This window comes from Penicillium samsonianum (assembly GCF_028829775.1).
Source record: "Penicillium samsonianum strain IBT 33392 chromosome Unknown utg000009l_segment0_segment0, whole genome shotgun sequence".
Classification (NCBI taxonomy): Eukaryota; Fungi; Ascomycota; class Eurotiomycetes; order Eurotiales; family Aspergillaceae; genus Penicillium; species Penicillium samsonianum.
The window spans coordinates 665,041-682,966 of NW_026643267.1; the positions used below are offsets into that span (position 1 = coordinate 665,041).

Sequence of the window (17,926 nt, forward strand, 5' to 3'; positions counted from 1 at the left end):
CGACTATTATATCGAGTTTATCCCAACTGCCATGGTCTAGACCCAGATCGGATAGCACAGTCGCCGTTTGCGGGTAATAAATGGGGGTAAATCAAAGTACTATTGAATTTAGATTCTAGATTCTATTCTCGATTTCTGGTGGCACGCTAATGTGGTGTGGTGCTTCGACACCTGTCATATGCGCGGAGAAAGGAAATACTTAAATATCTGTGATCACGAACACCTCCGATGCGCTGTAATTGCCTAACTGAATAGTCTTCTAAACACAATCTTACTAAGGCATTTTTGAAGAGCTATATTACTCTGTCAAAAAAAAATGCCTGGCAGAATTCACCTAGTTCGCCATGCGGAAGGCCTTCACAACCTACGCAACGATCATACTATCCTTGACGCTCCTTTATGTCAACGGGGTTTTGATTCCGCCGAAGACTTAGGACGCCGCTTTGTCTGCGAGCACTCTAACAGAGTCGGCGCAATCACGTCCAGTCCATTGCGCAGAACTATCCAGACGTCTTTGACAGCATTCAAAAGGATCCTAGATACCACCCAGTATCCTGAAAATTCTGGGTCGGGTGTCAACAACGGAGTGATGCTATCCTTAGACGCGAACCTACAGGAAATCACCGACCTGCCGTGCAACAGTGGCTCTCCCAAAGACAGGCTAGTACCGGAATTCCCCAGGCTATCGTCAGAAATCCACAAACTCGATTTGAATTGGCATATCAAGACAGGCAATCGCTCGCCGTTGCCTCAGTCTCTCCCCCAAAGAATGGCTAGGATTCTGGAAAAACTCCAAGAGACTTTGGCAAATATTCAAGACAGACCAGGGGACAACGATATTATCGTTGTGACTCATCAGGGCGTTATTGCTCTTCTTGCACCCACCGCAAACATTCCAGTCGGACAATGGCAGACCTTTGACTTGAAGACGGATGGGAATGGACAGCTTTCGTTGCAGTCAGTGGTGTAAAATTCAATTATGCGGGAAAGTCGCGCTCCATGTTGTCAGATACATATTGTCCGTGATGGGTAAATTTTTCAGGTAGTTTGTGTATTTTCTCTGAAACCTACCGTTGATGAATTAATGTGGATGTGGTATATTGCATACTCCTATTTGAAGTTCTATACCATTCAATTCACTTGAGGCCAGATACACGTAGAAATTTTATAAATGTTGCGGTTTCGAAAATTGTCATCTCCGGTCTCAGGAAGTCGACCGTGCGCTCGCGTAGCCATTGTATTTATCATATATGGCGTATCGTGATTTAGACAAACTGACCATACGATCGCTTTAAAGCTGCAGGACAGCCGATATCGAGCGGCTGTAAAAATGCGACCGATGGGCAGGCGGAATAATATTTTATTGGCTGCAAATTCCGTTGAATTTGCTGTCAAATGACTACCGTGGCCATCAAGAATCAAAAATTGAAGTTGCCAATCTCTTGGAAGATCGGCAAACTCATAATTAAGTTTGCCTCCAACCGTCTACCACTAGGGAGGGTAACCAAAGACACTGAACTGTCAAGTACGTTATTGTAACATTAATTCAAAGTCCTTGTGTAGGATGATTATGGTGCATCTTCCCGGCAGTCCTACACAGTTATGCCATCCTCTAACCTAGCGTCTTCATTAGTCCAATATGTCAACGGAGAGCCTAGCAAAATGCTTTTCTGGGTATCCATTGTCGAGCTTTGCCCCGTCTTCCATTTTGTAGTCTTGAACATACCAAACTGCAGGCCCTGAACCTCGTTCATATTTCCAGATGCTATGGGTCATCTTTTGGTCGCGTACCGGCAAATGTTTTGGTATATCGACTTGCAAGGATTGTCCATAAAAGGAGAAAGAATTAATGAGTGAGTACATAGAGCTCTGACAGGATGTCAAGCAAACCTAACGAAAAACAATACTGTCGTTTCCAGGCTGATTAAAAGACATCACTGTTATTCAATATTAATAGTTGACTGTAGGGAAATCCGCCTTTCAGACCAACTCTAGACCATAAATTTATGCTTCCAGCTACCCATGTGTTTATAATATTGCCTGTTCTTTACACGCCTTTCCCCAACTAAATTCTTGCTTTCACTCAACTTAATTTAAGATTTAACGTCCGAAGCGGATGACCGCCGCCATTTTCCGGTGCGCCACATAACAAACGTTGGATCACCCGAGCCCGCAATCTTGTGCTAGAATCGTCCGTGGTTCGCCCATCCACGGTTCCTGATCACTGTTCAAAGTCACACTGCGCTTGCACGTAGCCAATTGGATTCACTGCCAAAATGTTGTCGCACAGCCCATATGTTGTAGTTGTTCCTTCCGCCTAGTCGGGGTTCCAGCCATATTGTGCGCGAATATCGACGAACTGCCGCAACAATATTATGGAAATCGCCGTGCATGTGGTTCCAGATCCATTTTATTGCCTTTTCTCGAGCTTGTCGGTAGTATTTGACACTTTGCGTACAGGTGGTGATTTCACCTGGTCGAGTTGTGGTGGGGGTCTCGGGAACAGGCTCGGTGCCTTCGACGATGCCTAGCGCTCCGATGCCGGTGAGTTGAACTTCCAGCGTACAATCTCCAAGAGGGATAGTTCGTTCCAATGAGGTTTGGATATCCTGATTCGCTATCCATGATGAGAAAATACGGTCCATAACCTCTTGTAGCATGTGTATAATAGTTGTATCGTTGTGGAGTTGGGTGGGTCACAATCCAGCAATATACATAGATACAGGTCTAAACTTGATTCAGTGAGCAAGGCCGATTCACGCTCAACTGTCCTACAGGCAGTGATCGAGAAGGCTACAGCTAAAACCACCATCGAACAAGAGATAATGAGTAAGCAACTCGGCATTTTTTCACTGAAACCCATAGTAGCTGAGCTGACCAGTATAGCTCTTTCTACGGGAATCAATAAATCGGATCCTTTTGCTGCGATTAGAGCACTGCGGTCACTGAACCACGAACGTCTTCGAAAACGTCTCTTTATTTTGGAAAAGGATTCTCGACTCCGAAGTGGCATCCGGGGTATGCAAGTAAGAAAAGCGCTTGTAACATTTGAGAAGATCGTCACTAAAACTAGAGAACTGTTCATGTTCTGAACCCTATCGCGTATCTGGCCGACATGTTTTTATCTGACTAGGAAGTTTAATAATGTCGACTAACCAAGTGAAGATATTTCAGCTGAAGTTCTTCAATAAGAGACGTATAAGGCCATAGATATACTCGCACACCTCTAAGCGCAGGTTAAGCCATCACTCGTCGCTAATGTCAAAGCTAAGGCACGAAATATTTTAATAGGACTCGAGTTTTCATCTTCTTATAAGGCAAAACCAATATGATGTCCGCAGACTTCGCCGCTAGGGGCTCGGATATCCCAGACAAAACCCATCCCAGTGAGGGTTCCAACAGTCGTCCCCGAGAGGGAAGCCCTTTACCCTTTCGAAAACTATCTAGGTGATCCATCCTTCTAGGACCGGCCTAGATGTATCCTAGGTTCCCCGCTGCCATATAACGTATGCATTCTTCTTGTTAGTAGGGTCACTGGCGGTATGATAGAGGAATTTGGCGGAGGCAAGAGAGTGGTTTAGCTTGGGGTCTTCAAACTGCTCAACGTGCTCGTTGACTCTAACGGTTTTCCAGCTTGATGGGACAGGTTCTGTCAATTTGACGATCTCCTTGAGGGACTTTGGAAATTTGTTGTCGACCACCAGGTTTCTAAAGTCCCTCGTAGAGTGATCAGAGAGAGAATGTTGAAAATGCTAGAAAGATCCTTGACTACTGCAATTGTAGGGAAACTCCAGAGAAAATGGAAGGTACGAAGGTATAGCCTTGTGTACTATATATGATTACAGAACGACACCCACTATAACTAGGACGCGGAAGTTTGGCACTAATGCGAGTTCGACGATGACTGGTATGAGGGTCCAATCCCGTACATGCGTGGCTGCACCTATCTTCTACAAATTGATAATTGCGTTGGGAAGATGACCTAGCTTTTGTAGACAGCTAGAACTGTCCTCTGACACTACAGTTCATACCCTGGATATTTGAGGGCGCTTAACTTATTCATTCTTCACATGTTTGAGTGATGGTTGATAACAGAGGAAGTGGAATTGAATTTGAAAACCCAGGAAGATAAAATAGCGACGCTCTAGATAATGAAACATAATAACAATCAACACACAGCTCACGCCCTTTGCGGGAACCGAGCTTGAGACCAGGACGGCTTCGGAGATTTGGGTACCGGCCTTCAAACAGCAGCCTCAGACCTAGGGGGCCACTTGACACGCTTATGAGCACGAACATACAAGTTGTTGGGGCGGATAAGCTGAAACATCGGATCGTATTCGATGGGTCCGTCACCCTCGCGAACGAACTTATAGTTGTAGATCAGCTTGGGGAGGAAGACCTTGATCTCCTGGAGTGCAAAGTTGAAGCCGATGCACATACGCGGACCAGCACCGAATGGTACGTAAGAGGCCTTGTGTCTGTTCTTGACCTCCGGGGTGTCCCAACGGTCTGGGTCGAACTTGTAGGGGTTGTCCCAGAGCTCGGGGTTGTTGTGAATATGGTGAAGAGCAGGGATAATAACTGCGTCCTTAGGAATCTTATAACCTCCAGGAAGGATAAGGTCGGTCTTTGCGGTACGTCCAGGTTGAAAAGATGGGTTGTGTCTGCGCTGCATCTCCTTGATATACTTATCTTGGAAGACCAGACGCTCAGTGAAATCAGCAGTGATCTCTGTCTCGTCGTTGAAATCGTTGTCAATAAGTTCCTGAAGAAGTCTCTCCTGCATACCCGGGTAGGTGACCAGGCCGTAGATGAGCCACGAAAGTAGAGAGCTCGTTGTTGTGAAGCCAGCGGCAGTCGCTACGACAAGAGCCCATACGAGACTTTCCTTCGGCAATTTCTCGCCCTTATTGTCAGTGGCACGGATGGCATAGTCTAGATTAAAGTATTGTTAGTTGTCAATCATAAGGAATAGAGAAATATAGAAATACTGACCTACCATGTTTGACGCCTTCAATGCGGCATCTTGTAGAGGGAGGTCATCTGCACCACCCCTAGCAGCATTCTGGATAGACTGCTCGACCATGCCTTGAATACGGTTCTTAACTTCTTTCAGGCGCCTAGGTTCACCAAAGGGCAGACTGCTATACCAGTCACCCTTAGAAGTGACCTTCTTATTCAAAGAGAGCATCTCAGCAATCAGGTGAACCATCTCGTGAACAGGTGCGTCAGGCGAAGTAAAGTGCTCGAAGTCCAAGCCAAGAGTGAGCTTGCCGACGGCCTGAGCACCGAGCTTTAGCATATACTGGTAGACATTCCAGGCTTCACCCTGCTCATCCAGCTTATCGAAGACTTCGCAGGCATCCTCGACGGTCTTTTGCATAGTAGGTGCGTAATGACGAACTGCCTTAGGACCCAGTGCGGGTGGCAAGAATTTGTGAGCCACTCTCCATTCAGGAGTATCAGTATCACCCAGGAAGATACCGGCAGAGGGGGTCTTCAGGGCGTGAAGTGGATGGGCTTTATTGATCTCCTTGGTGAAAAAGTCGGACTCGGCGAAGGCAATGGCTGCGATGTTGGGGTCGTTGGTTTGGTAGGTCACGCGACCCATGTTATTGGTCATAATAACTGGACCGAATCGCTCAAAAAGGCGCTGGTGATTTCCAAGGTGATCGGGGTAGATCTCCAAGTAGTTGCCCAACACAGGCAAGCCCTTGGGACCCGCGGGATCGCGGACGGCATGGCCATCAATGGTAATCGCCACTAATCCCTGAGCAGACATGACGTCTTGAACTTCGGTGAGTTCAGCATCCTCGAACTGTAATGCAATTCCTACTTCAATGTCAGAGACTGTAATTGGAAGTGATACAATGGTAAATGCTGCCTCCTGTTACATACCATTTGGCTCGACGATAGCGAAGTGCGCGGCAATCAAATGCTTGAGTCCGTCAAGGTCAGTGTTCGACTCGATCTCGATTTTTATAGCGGACGTGACGGGATTTCCAAGGAGATAAAACGTCTGTACAGGCATGATGATGTCTTAGCGTTCGAGGAATGAACTTTGAATGTTTGGCTTGTATGGATATCAGCTTGCGCGGTTTCCGGTTTATATATATACCTTAGTGACAGGAGATATTCCCTCTTACAAGTCCATTCCCTGGCCATATCAGAGTGCCGAACCCTCGGGTAGGTCGGTCATTGCTATTACCATTGGTTGACTCGCGCTTGAACTTAGTTCAACCTTTCCCTTCTGATCTCGGCATATGTTGACTAAGCAGTCATTGGGCACAAAGTTCGGGTTGCCGAATATTTACCTCGCTCCTTCGGTTAGGATCAACTTGATTCGGTTTCTCGGTAATTTCTTATTTATAACTCGCCCTACTTGGGGTCGGGATCTCTCGGCATCGAAGATCCTCGGAGTATGATATGGTCGGTAATGGAGTCACGACCGCGAGAGTTCCATATATTTATATTAGGTGGTCATCTTTTCTATGCCAATGTTTTGATTATGTCGAACAATGAATCGTCTACAGTCTTTAACTTCTCTGTCTGATCATTTCCAAATCGAAGAACGCTTTTTGCCATACCCTCTCCCAAAAGGACGACCTTTACCGTCTCCTGCAAGAAAATATCCGTTCTTTCCACAACGGGATATCATAGAACTTCATTAATGGCAGCCGAGATGGCGTTCAGTGTGGCCGATGTCGCCGCCCACAAAGACAGAACTGACTTGTGGGTCATAATCCATAGAAAAGGTAATATGCGCCAGTCATTATAAACATTGGAAGGTTGACACCTAACGGAATCTTATAGTCTATGACCTTACTAGATACGTGCGAGACCACCCTGGTGGCATGGATGTCCTGTACGATGTTGCTGGATCTGATGCGACCGAGGCATATGATGAAGTCGGCCATTCAGAGGATGCGGATGATATCTTGAAGACGTTTTTGATTGGCACAGTTAAGGATGCCCAAGAGATAAAAGCCCCTAAGAAGGTTGTTCGCCTTGTCCAGCCAACTGCACCGAAGAAGGAGACTACTGGAGCATCGGGTTCGTCTGCTGGCGCAGTTACCTTGGTGGTCAGCTCGCTTGCCAGTGTCTCGATGCTCTACTTTGCTTCCCAGCATCATCTCAAACTACAAGACCTGTTGTCAAATCTTCCTCTGCCATCTTCGCCGTCGCTACTACCCGCGCCGACCCTTGCCCTGCCACAGGGAGGCTTCTCCGCCGGATTTGCTGCTGCTACCTCCGTGTGTATCACTATTGGCGCCGTTCTTGCAGCCAAGCTTTCGACCATCATTCAGATCGAGTCTGGATTCACGAAATACCCTTCTCATTTGAAGGGCCGGCCTGTAGTGAAGGCGGATCCTGGGGTTGCCCGGGGTTTCCTACAGCCTAAGGAATACCAGGCTCTTCCCCTAGTCAAGAAAGAGCAGCTTTCGCCGAGCGTCTTCCGCTTTGTGTACCAGCTGCCCCACGAAACAGATGTCATTGGTATTCCAATCGGCCAGCATTGTGCTATCAAGGCTGATATCGACGGAAAAGATGTCGCTCGATCATACACCCCAATCTCTAATAATACAGACCTAGGCAGGCTGGAGCTGGTTATCAAGTGCTACCCCGACGGCGCCCTCACTGGAAAGTACCTCGCCAACCTGAAGGTCGGCGATAAGACTCTCTTCCGCGGCCCTAAGGGTGCAATGAAGTACAAGAGGGGTCTCTGCAAGAAGATTGGAATGGTTGCTGGCGGCACTGGAATCACCCCTATGTACCAGCTTATTCGCGCTATCTGTGAAGACGAAAACGACACAACGGAGATTAGCCTAATCCTCGCCAACCGCACCGAAGAGGACATTCTCCTCCGAAAGGAACTCGAAGCATTCGCGAAGAATTATCCTAAGAACTTCAAGCTGTGGTACATGCTCGACCAGCCTCCGCAAAAGTGGGCCTATGGCAAGGGCTTCGTTACCCAGGCCGTTTTGGCTGCCAAGCTCTGGGAGCCTTCTCCCGACACCAAGGTTATGCTCTGCGGGCCTCCTGGAATGGTGAAGGCTGCCCAGACTGCTTTGGTATCCTTGGGCTTCCAGGCTCCCGGATCTATTGCGAAAATGACCGATCAAATATTCCTCTTCTAGACTCATTTATGTTTCTATTTCTTTGTGCGCTTCTGTCATTGTGTTTTTTATTTTGTCACTCTTTGTCTTCTCATCCTTCTGATAGATGTATTCTCTATTTCATTTTCATATTTCATTTCAGACGAAAGAAAGCCCCACGCTTGTCTCAAATGAACCTCAAATCCTCTTATCTCAAAAGATAATTTCAACGTGTATTTGGGTGAAATCTTAAAATAATTAGCTAGATAGTCTTGACTCACTTAGAATATCCAGTCCAGGTAGCGATTTGGAATGTAAGGTTGATTTATCACCAGATGCCCTGCTGTATGACATGTATTTAAGATATAAACCGTTCGAACGGACTAGGTCCTTGGCACATTTTAAAGCCATTTAAAGTTGCTACATAAATCTTGTGTTCCATAACCCTGACATCCCTATTAACAATGCACTGCGAATAATAGGAACTCTGAGCTTACCTTAGCGCTTCCTGCCGGCCCGAATCACGTTATTGAGCCGAGAGGCAACAGTTTCATAACGGATCGGCGTGTGGAGAACTTCGGTAATAACTTTATTTAAAACCTTTAAGCTCTCCGCGGGTGCCTTTCCGGCATTGCTGCCGAGCCGAAGCCGAATTCTTCCTCGCTTACAAGTCCACGTTCCGAACTGAGTGAGTGCCCAGATAGTGTAAACGATGGCGAAATGGAGCATTTCATATATAAGTTTGGCACTTCAGTCATATAATACGGAATTCAATCAAACTCTGACATCAATCAACTGATCCAAAACAATTTCATTTCTCCATTCATTATCTACAAAAATGACTGTCTCTTGGCAAGCACCCACGGATTACGCCAACCGGCCCGTTGCCATCCTTGGCGCCGGTGTCCTTGGTCGCCGAATTGGTATGCGACTCCATTCCTACGCGAGTGCTTTGAAGTGTAAGACTAATAGCTGGTTATAGCATGCATCTGGGCCTCCGCCGGATATAACGTGCGAGTACGCGACCCTAGCCCCCAACAACGTGCCGACTGTGTTACCTACGTCGAGAAAAATGTTGCCTCATACGCCGAGAACACCGGAATTGCTCCCGGCAAGGCGGAGGCATTTGACGACATGAAGTCTGTTGTCGGAAATGCTTGGCTCGTTATCGAAGCGGTCCCGGAGAATATCCAGTTGAAGATCGATACCTTTGCTGAGCTTGACGCACTCTCTCCTGCTGACTGTATCTTGGCCTCCAACTCGTCCTCTTATAGGACTTCCGAAATGCTCGAGAAGGTCTCTGCGACTAGAAAGCGTCAGATTCTAAACATGCATTATTATATGCCCCCGGCCTGCATGATTGTTGAACTCATGACCGACGGCTTTACGGCTCCCGAGATTTTCCCTTTCTTGGTCGAACGAACTAAAGAGGCCGCAACTTCACCATATGTTGCCAGAAAGGAGTCCACCGGCTTCATCTTCAACCGTCTTTGGGCTGCTGTGAAGCGCGAGGCCTTGACTATTCTGTCAGAAGGAGTCTCCGTTCCGGAGGAGATTGACGCCATGTGGGAGGAGATGTTCATCAAGGGCCGCAGCCTCCCTTGCAAGATGATGGACAGTGAGTACAGCTCTAATTCTTCAAATTGCGACTAAAAGCTAAAAATTCATGTGTCTAGATGTCGGCCTTGATACCGTTGCCTATATTGAGGGCCACTACATTCACGAGCGCGGCCTGTCTTCTGAACATACCGTCGACTTCTTGAAGAAGAACTATCTGGACAACGACAAGCTGGGTAATAAGTGTGCTAATGGTGGACTTTACCCTTCCGTCGATACCACAGCCACCCCAAGTGGACCCCGCATTGTTGTCCTGGATATTGGCCTCGCTTCTGATGCACCCGGTCCCACGGCGGGTGAAATTCTTGAAATCACTTTGGACGGAAAGCTTAAGCAGGTTCTGGTTTCCGACCAACACTATCCGGATGGAATTGATGTCGACTATGAGAGTGACCGGATGTTCTGGACTACTATGGGTACTCCAGGAAAGGATGATGGCTCCGTCTACTCTGCCAAGACAGATGGAACTGATATTCGTCAAATTGTTCCTTCTGGTGCGGTAAATACCCCTAAGCAACTTGTTGTTGTGGCGGAACATAAGAAGATTTACTTCTGCGACCGTGAAGGACTCCGCGTTTACCAATGCAACTATGACGGTTCTTGCCTGGACTTGTTAATAGATAACCGTGGATCTGAGGCTTCCCAGGCAGACCCCGATCATTCTAAGTGGTGTGTAGGCATCGCCGTGTCCCCCAAGCTGGGCAAGTTCTTCTGGACGCAGAAGGGGGTTTCCAAGGGCGGCAAAGGCCGTATCTTCACTGCCAATATTGAGATGCCTAGTGGCCAGTCACCCAAGACAAGAGACGATATCAAGTGTCTTATGGCGGGTCTTCCCGAGCCGATTGATCTTGAGCTGCATGAAGAGACTCTCCAGCTTTACTGGACTGACCGCGGCGAGCTTCCCTTAGGCAACACGTTGAACCGGGTTCAGTTGACTAAATCTGGCCTATTGACGGAGACTTCTCCGCAGAAGCATGAGATTCTCACCAAGAATCTTCACGAGGCAATTGGCTTGAAGCTAGATACTAAGAACGGTCACATTTACATGACCGATCTTGGTGGCAGCATCTACCAGTGCGATCTGGAGGGCAAGAAGAAGAAGGTAATTTACTCTGGTGAGACTCGCGCTTTCACTGGGATCTGCCTCCTATAATTGGCATTTTTCTAGCCTTGTCTTTGTTTCTTCTTTTTATGAGAGAGTCGGTTATTTTCTTTCCCTACATTGGATTATAGAGATTGCATTGAGAAATGGTGTGTGCCTTAGCTTGTTCTATGAATTATACACTTCTTCGTCTCATTTGTTGTCATGGCCCATTAAGAAGCCGCGCTTTCTCTGACCACTCATAAGGTGGTTTGTATATAATTATCTTCCGATCTCAAAGCTAGTTGTTTTGTATTGACTTTGATCCGATGCTCAAAAGTCACTTTTGGGAGTCTTAAATTTGTATTCAGATCAGGGCTTTAACTCTCGGATTGAATGGCAATGTGGTAGAAGTCTGTAATATAACGATGATGCTGGTGATTTGATCGGGAAAACTAGAACCTATCACCAGCTAAGCTTCCTTTTCTGTCGACCCGAGGGGTGGTGATTCACCACTAGGAGTCATACAGTTCAGCGCATACCCGCTGTTCCATTTGCTTTGTACAGTAAATCGGGTCTCAGGGACAGAAAAGCTCCAGTGTTCGACTAGAAAAAGATTATTCAACAGCGGTCTTGTAACACATCATCTTCAATGAACACACTCTTTAGAACTTCTGACCAATTACTAACATGTTCGCCCTTCCACCGAATCCGCCATTTCCAACATCTTGATATTCACGAAGTTCTCAGGTTATAAGGAATCATGCGAAGTCATGGAGGGAGATGTTTTCATCTTGCTTGACCAGAACAGGACCGGTTCCAAATCTTAGCTGTAACACCCTGCGATTGCTCAAAACAAGCCCTAGCCACGTCGGAGTGTTGACCTTCAAATTGATGCTAGTGGTCGCGGGTTGATTGGACAGGAAGTTACAGTGATACAGCCAATAGTCTCAACACCTCTAGCATACCCACTCTTATACCACCCTAACTAGTATGTTTAATACTTCGCGTTAGTGTATTACCTCCCTAAATCATCATTCGGCCTTTATTGAGACTGTACCGTACCTGTACCGAGTTGAAGTAATTCTCGAAATCCAGGGCAGGTATACACTATACTAAGTAGATGAGCTCGGAAGATATGCAGTTTTTAAACCGGCAGAATATTGGAAGATGGAGTGTGGGGCGTTTGAAATGTCATCATTGTACGCTAAATTACCGCGGCACATTCCACGTGACCCTGATCCGGGATCCTCGGGCTTAATACTTTATTCAGCTACCCGAGGAAACGTGACGCTCGCCCAAATTCAATGTTCTGATGCACCTTCGCAATGACACCACAACCCCACCGTCGATCAGCTGTTGCATGCCAAAATTGTCGTGAACGCAAAGTACGCTGCAGCGTTTCTGTCACTGGCATCCCGTGCGCTGGCTGTACTCAAGACAGAGCCCAGTGCATCGTCCGGGAGAGAGTGCGGCGAAGGTTAACAAAACAACACCTGCACGCTCGAAATGAGCGGTATTGCTTCACAGGGGCTGATATTTATTCAATGACATAGAAAACAACAGACTGGATCGCTTGTCGCTCGTCGTCCACCTCAAGAGACTGTCCAGGTTGACCAGTTCAGAGCCGAGCCAGGCAGTATACCTTTATCGAAACCTTCAGCTTCTAGGGAACAAGAATCCCTCGATCCGATTCCACAAGCCATTAAGACGAAACGATTGGACTTTACTGGGAATGATGGAATGCCTCGTTCTATCACTGAGCGACGTGACGATGTAGCCGAGCATACTGGTGTCGAGATATCCTCCACGGTCTTGGGGCAGGGTAACAGAACTGGCCAGGTTCCTTTCTATACTGGTATTACAGCTACTCAGCATCTTCCTGCTTTGCTATTTGGGTATTAATGGAGCTGATTTTCAACACAGGCGAGGCTCCAGGATATACATCCATTCTCGATGTCTGCACACAACCAAACCAGACTATGCCAAGGCATATTTTACTTTCACCAGACATATCTGCCTCGCTATCTACCCAGGATCGTGAATTTCTTCAACATAAGGGCGTATTTACCATGCCGCAGAAGAACACTTGTACCGAACTTCTCCGCGTGTATTTTCATCATATACATCCTATCATGCCGATAGTTGATGTTAAAGTACTCATTGGTCTCAACCAAAGTTTCCAAACCAACGAGCCGAATTTACTGTTATTATGGAGCATGTTCTTTGCCGCAACAAATGTAGGTCAGTCCTTCATACAGTTGGCTACGTTTGTCTAATGTCTGCTCATAGTTTGTCGATGACAGTATTTGGTCGCTCGAGGGCTACTCATCCCGCAATGAGATGAGACTTGCTATGTATTCTCGCGCGAAGGTAAGTGGTTTTGATCAATCTACTTTGTGGTAGACGATTAATGAAATACTAGTGCCTATACGATAATTGCGGTGAGACAGACAAGGTAGCCCTACTACAATCGGCCCTTCTCATGGGATTCTGGCACTCAAAAGGAGACGGCCATACGCAGCCATGGTACTGGATAGGGGTTGCGATCAGCCTCTGTCAAATCTTGGGCTTACACCGAGATCCGGATTCAGCCAAGGTCAATTCGGCCTTTCCTGATCGCCGGCGTCCTATCTGGCGTCGTCTTTGGTGGAGTTGTTTCTTCCGAGACCGCTGGTTGAGTTTGACATTAGGACGGCCCCTGAGGATCAGTCTCGACGATTGCGACCAGCCGATGCCTTCAGCCGCTGACTTGCTCGGTGACGTGGCTGAACTACCAGCGTCAATTACCAGCGCTTATATCCCGAACGACTTACCTCAGTTGGCTGATTATTGGATCGTTTTGATCAAATTGAGTAAGCTTTTAGGTGAAATTATCGCACTTAGTTATAAGCCTTCGGGCGCAAGCCCGACACTCGAACAATTTGATTCGCTCAAAACGAAACTCTTGGAATTCCGGATACCAGGTAGACCTGGACATGAACAAAGTCGTTTGGCAGCCTTCTATCTATACCACTTACAGCTGCATTACCAGTGAGTGCCAGTTTTTGTTTCTTTATCATGATTCACTTTGTTTCTTACAATGACAGAGTGTCTTTGATCACTTTCTATCGTCCATATATCACCAGGATCCCGGAACACCTTCCACCTGCCCATGTGGAGTCATGGCAACGCGAGATACGAAGCCAGCTGGACTCAGCGGCATTGCAATCTAACTCTATTATTAATGAACTTGTACGAGAAAGACTTCTCGGCTTTGCTGGTCCGATGACGTGAGTTCAGTCTTCATATCCACGCCATACCGCTGGTAGTTGTATTTATGTGTCAATTGCTAACCGGCATTTCTAATTGAATATAGTCCTACACTGTTAGTACCGGCTATGCATATCCACCTCCTTAATTGCAAATCTGCGGACGCTCTTACGCGTCGTGTAGGCTTCAACAGGTTGGAGCTATGCATGATGGTCATGGAAGAGTTGCAGGAGACGTACGCAGCGGCTGCTTTGTACCGAGGTGTTTTCTTGGGGGCCATAAACCAACTACTCCCCCACTTGTCCGGTGGCCCAACCTTGCAAAATTCAGATGTATCTGATCCGTCTACCTCATGCATGGAACCCCCTGAAGCATCGGCCACAGTCAGCGATGATGTCCTCGACGCACTTTTGGATGAAACATCGTTCCTTGACTTTTGGGATTCTTTTAACGACCCTTCTAATGATATGCTATATTAATTGCCATCGCTGCGAACGCATTATGAGTTCCGTTATCTTTTTCTCACAAGATAGCGTGTCTGAATTTGGATTTGGCACCCTTTCATGCGCTGAAATGAGTAGACTAAAATCAAAGGCTTTAAACCAAGACCATTGTTACTGACCTGTTAAAGGCCAATTTAGCACGAACCGATTGCCTATGTTTTCCTCCAGTGCAAGGAGCAATGCCTTTGACGCTTCCATCCTTTGGCCCCGTTCGGCTGTTCACGAGACACCATGTTTTCCCAAGTCGCAGCTTTGTATATGTTCCTGTACTATGACTGTTTTTCCATGACTAATTTTCTGGAAGAAAAAAAAATTGTGTCTTTGTTGGATAGATGAGATAAAAATTTATTTACCTGAATGAGATTACTGGGTCTATTGGGAGGAATTTCAAGCCCTTCTCTCAATTTAATATCCTCTCGGAATGTTGTGAAGCTACAAAAGGAAGCTACAGTGCTTTTAGTGCCTGGCAAATAAAAGGTTAAATATATGACATTATAGTCTCTGCATTTGCACGAGGATATGGGAAACCTATCAAATAGGGGGAAAAAAAACCCATACCAAGACCTATTCAAATGAAACTTCCCCACTTCGTATTCATAGCGATATCCGTATTCATCCCCCAACCAGCTGAGCGTAGAATGAACATCGTATTGGGACATATTGACACCCAGTTTCTATCATCATCACATCTGTCAGCCGCCTATATTGAAATAGCCATATATTTTCATCTCAAGGGGAGATACATACAAGCTGTGCCCGCCTCATACCTCAGTCACTCACAGAGAATAAGCAGACTTAAAGCCTCCTCAATATCCAGATCGTTCCAGTTCCTGGTCGATACAGAGAAAGATAATCAAGCTTTCCACTATGGTCATAATCAAACGCGAATACTCGGTCGGCGCTCGATTTTAGGTCGTAACCTCCAATGCCTTTTCCGGGATCTCCTTCCCGATAGATAGGATGGAATCCACCGTTTCCGTTTTTAAGGATCCAGATTGTGCCGGTTCCTGGTCGATACAGAGCAAGGTGATCAAGCTTTCCACTATGGTCATAATCAAACGCGAATACTCGGTCGGCGCTCGATTTTAGGTCGTAACCTCCAATGCCTTTTCCGGGATCTCCTTCCTGATAGATAGGATGGAATACACCGTCTCTGTTTCTGAGAATCCAGATTGTTCCGGTTCCTGGTCGATATAGAGCAAGGTGATCAAGCTTTCCACTATGGTCATAATCAAACGCGAATACTCGGTCGGCGCTCGATTTTAGGTCGTAACCTCCAATGCCTTTTCCGGGATCTCCTTCCTGATAGATAGGATGGAATACACCGTCTCTGTTTCTGAGAATCCAGATCGTTCCAGTCCCTGGTCGATACAGAGCAAGATGATCAAGCTTTCCACTATGGTCATAATCAAACGCGAATACTTGGTCGGCGCTCGACTTTAGGTCGTAACCTCCAATGCCTTTTCCAGGATCTCCTTGGTGGTAGACGGAATGAAATACACCGTCTGTGTTTTTAAGGATCCAGATCGTGCCAGTCCCTGGCCGGTATAGGACGAGGTGATCAAGCTTTCCACTATGATCATAATCAAACGCGAATGCTCTATCGGCGCTTGACTTTAGGTCGTAGCCCCCGATACCGTCTCCAGGATCTCCTTGATGATAGACGGGATAGAATACACCATCTATATTCTTCTTAAGGATCCAGATTGTTCCAGTTCCTGGCCGATATAGGGCAAGATGATCAAGCTTTCCGCTATGGTTATAATCAAATGCGAATACCTGATCTGCTCTTGACCTAAGGTCATAATCTCCAATACCATTCCCGGGATCCCCTTGTTGGTAGACAGGCTGAAACGAAGTGGAAGCCATACTTTGCTTGGAGAAAATCCGTAACATTTGGTATAATTTGTAAAACAGTGATGGAGGATTTCAGGCTTTTCAAAACGAATATAATAATTTCAGGGACCGCAGATACATCCAGATGACTCGGGTTCATTCAAACACTTAAATAATGAAACTGTCTTGTCCAATACCCCGTTATAGTGACGTCTAGATATCGACAAGTGAACGGTAACTCGTCCATCCATTACGTTCTCTTGACGTAAAATAGAAATTATTTCTTCTCGTTAGATCTAGGCCTAGTATAGCAGCATCATGTCTAGCTGATAAAATCAATCATTTGCTGAAGTGCGACCAAGCATGTGCGTCAATGAAAACACTATCCACATCATGTGGTATCGAACTAGCTCTAGAATCTAGTGGGGTATTGAGTAGGCTGAACAAGTAAGGCTTGACCTGCATTCCGAAGTTATTATACAAAATAATGAGATGAAATTGTGTTCATTTACTCTATTTTGGAGAAAATATATTGGATTTCGAATCTTTTTGCCAAGGAATTCTTTATTCTATCGTTGATTAGTGATAATTGCGAAATTGCCAGAACACTATAGAAAAAGAGTACTGTGAACTTTTTAGTAAATATGTGGTTATGATATCGAGCAGCAAAGAAATTCTTTTTACACAGTAAGCATTGTTAAACTTCCAGTTCCTGGTCGGTATAAGACAATGTGATCAAGCTTTCCTCTATGGTCGTAATCAAATGCGAATGCCTGATCGTCTTTTGAATTTAGGTCGTAGCCTCCGATACTATTTCCGGGGTCTCCTTGGAAGATCTACGCCTCCAACTGATCCTATCTATAAAGCAGTGGTTTTCCCATGTTTGCTTGGTTAGTGTCTTCGTGTGGCCAATGTACTCTAGACCTTTTGGTCACTAGACAGATCTAAAGTGATGACAGTTATATCTTGGGTATTAAGAAAGCAGGTAACTTTATTCTAACCAAAGATTCAGAAGTTACACAATGCTGAACTATGGCTCTAAGGGCTGGTCGGAGCTGCACGGTGCCCCACATTCTTATATTGCTAAATATCAATCTGCTTGGTGGATAGCTTTACCGACCCCACACGGCTTGAAGAGCCCGCAACCTTGTGGTAAATTCGTCCGTGTTTCGGCCATCCGCGGTTTCTCACTGTCAAAGTCACACTCCGCTTGTGTGTAACCAATCGTTAACTGGGTATGAGCTTAGAGTTAATTTATACTGCTAGGATAATGGAAAGAGTACGCAACCAAGGAAAGATAAAGAAGTACCATGTCCACTGTTAAATCCATTGCTGGGCAAGGCTATTTATGGCTGATTCTAACCAAGGTTGAATAATATAAAACGACTGCAACCGTCACTCAGAAGCCCTGCGACAAGCCTAGAATTGACTAGATCTGAGCTTGGACTGACATACTGTGGTCGGTGTGCAATGTTCTAGTACAACCTGACCGTCCTTTATATTTCGCGCGCTCATATTTATACCGTTTGGAGAATCGG

At 46.2% G+C, this 17,926-nt stretch overlaps 6 protein-coding genes across 6 annotated transcripts; 4 read left to right on the forward strand and 2 right to left on the reverse strand.

Moving 5' to 3' along the window:
- Positions 1–316: 316 nt before the first annotated feature.
- N7471_013323 (phosphoglycerate mutase family protein) lies at positions 317–970 on the forward strand (the record flags this gene model as incomplete). The annotated part of the gene is made up of 1 exon (XM_057286042.1): positions 317–970. One exon carries the CDS (start codon positions 317–319, stop codon positions 968–970), a length of 654 nt encoding a protein of 217 aa, XP_057129367.1.
- Positions 971–4,243: 3,273 nt separating this feature from the next.
- On the reverse strand, positions 4,244–6,034 carry N7471_013324 (cytochrome P450; the record flags this gene model as incomplete). Its single annotated transcript, XM_057286043.1, has 3 exons — positions 4,244–4,938; positions 4,999–5,853; positions 5,902–6,034. The coding sequence occupies 3 exons, from the start codon at positions 6,032–6,034 to the stop codon at positions 4,244–4,246; spliced, it is 1,683 nt and encodes a 560-aa protein (XP_057129368.1).
- A 639-nt stretch (positions 6,035–6,673) lies between these two features.
- Positions 6,674–8,141, forward strand: N7471_013325 (uncharacterized protein; the record flags this gene model as incomplete). The annotated part of the gene is made up of 2 exons (XM_057286044.1): positions 6,674–6,758; positions 6,817–8,141. 2 exons carry the CDS (start codon positions 6,674–6,676, stop codon positions 8,139–8,141), a joined length of 1,410 nt encoding a protein of 469 aa, XP_057129369.1.
- Positions 8,142–8,937: 796 nt separating this feature from the next.
- On the forward strand, positions 8,938–10,869 carry N7471_013326 (uncharacterized protein; the record flags this gene model as incomplete). Its single annotated transcript, XM_057286045.1, has 3 exons — positions 8,938–9,022; positions 9,082–9,717; positions 9,776–10,869. 3 exons carry the CDS (start codon positions 8,938–8,940, stop codon positions 10,867–10,869), a joined length of 1,815 nt encoding a protein of 604 aa, XP_057129370.1.
- A 1,256-nt stretch (positions 10,870–12,125) lies between these two features.
- N7471_013327 (uncharacterized protein) lies at positions 12,126–14,528 on the forward strand (the record flags this gene model as incomplete). Its single annotated transcript, XM_057286046.1, has 7 exons — positions 12,126–12,277; positions 12,354–12,655; positions 12,724–13,037; positions 13,090–13,170; positions 13,223–13,830; positions 13,887–14,069; positions 14,156–14,528. The coding sequence occupies 7 exons, from the start codon at positions 12,126–12,128 to the stop codon at positions 14,526–14,528; spliced, it is 2,013 nt and encodes a 670-aa protein (XP_057129371.1).
- Positions 14,529–15,347: 819 nt separating this feature from the next.
- Positions 15,348–16,421, reverse strand: N7471_013328 (uncharacterized protein; the record flags this gene model as incomplete). The annotated part of the gene is made up of 1 exon (XM_057286047.1): positions 15,348–16,421. One exon carries the CDS (start codon positions 16,419–16,421, stop codon positions 15,348–15,350), a length of 1,074 nt encoding a protein of 357 aa, XP_057129372.1.
- Positions 16,422–17,926: the final 1,505 nt, after the last annotated feature.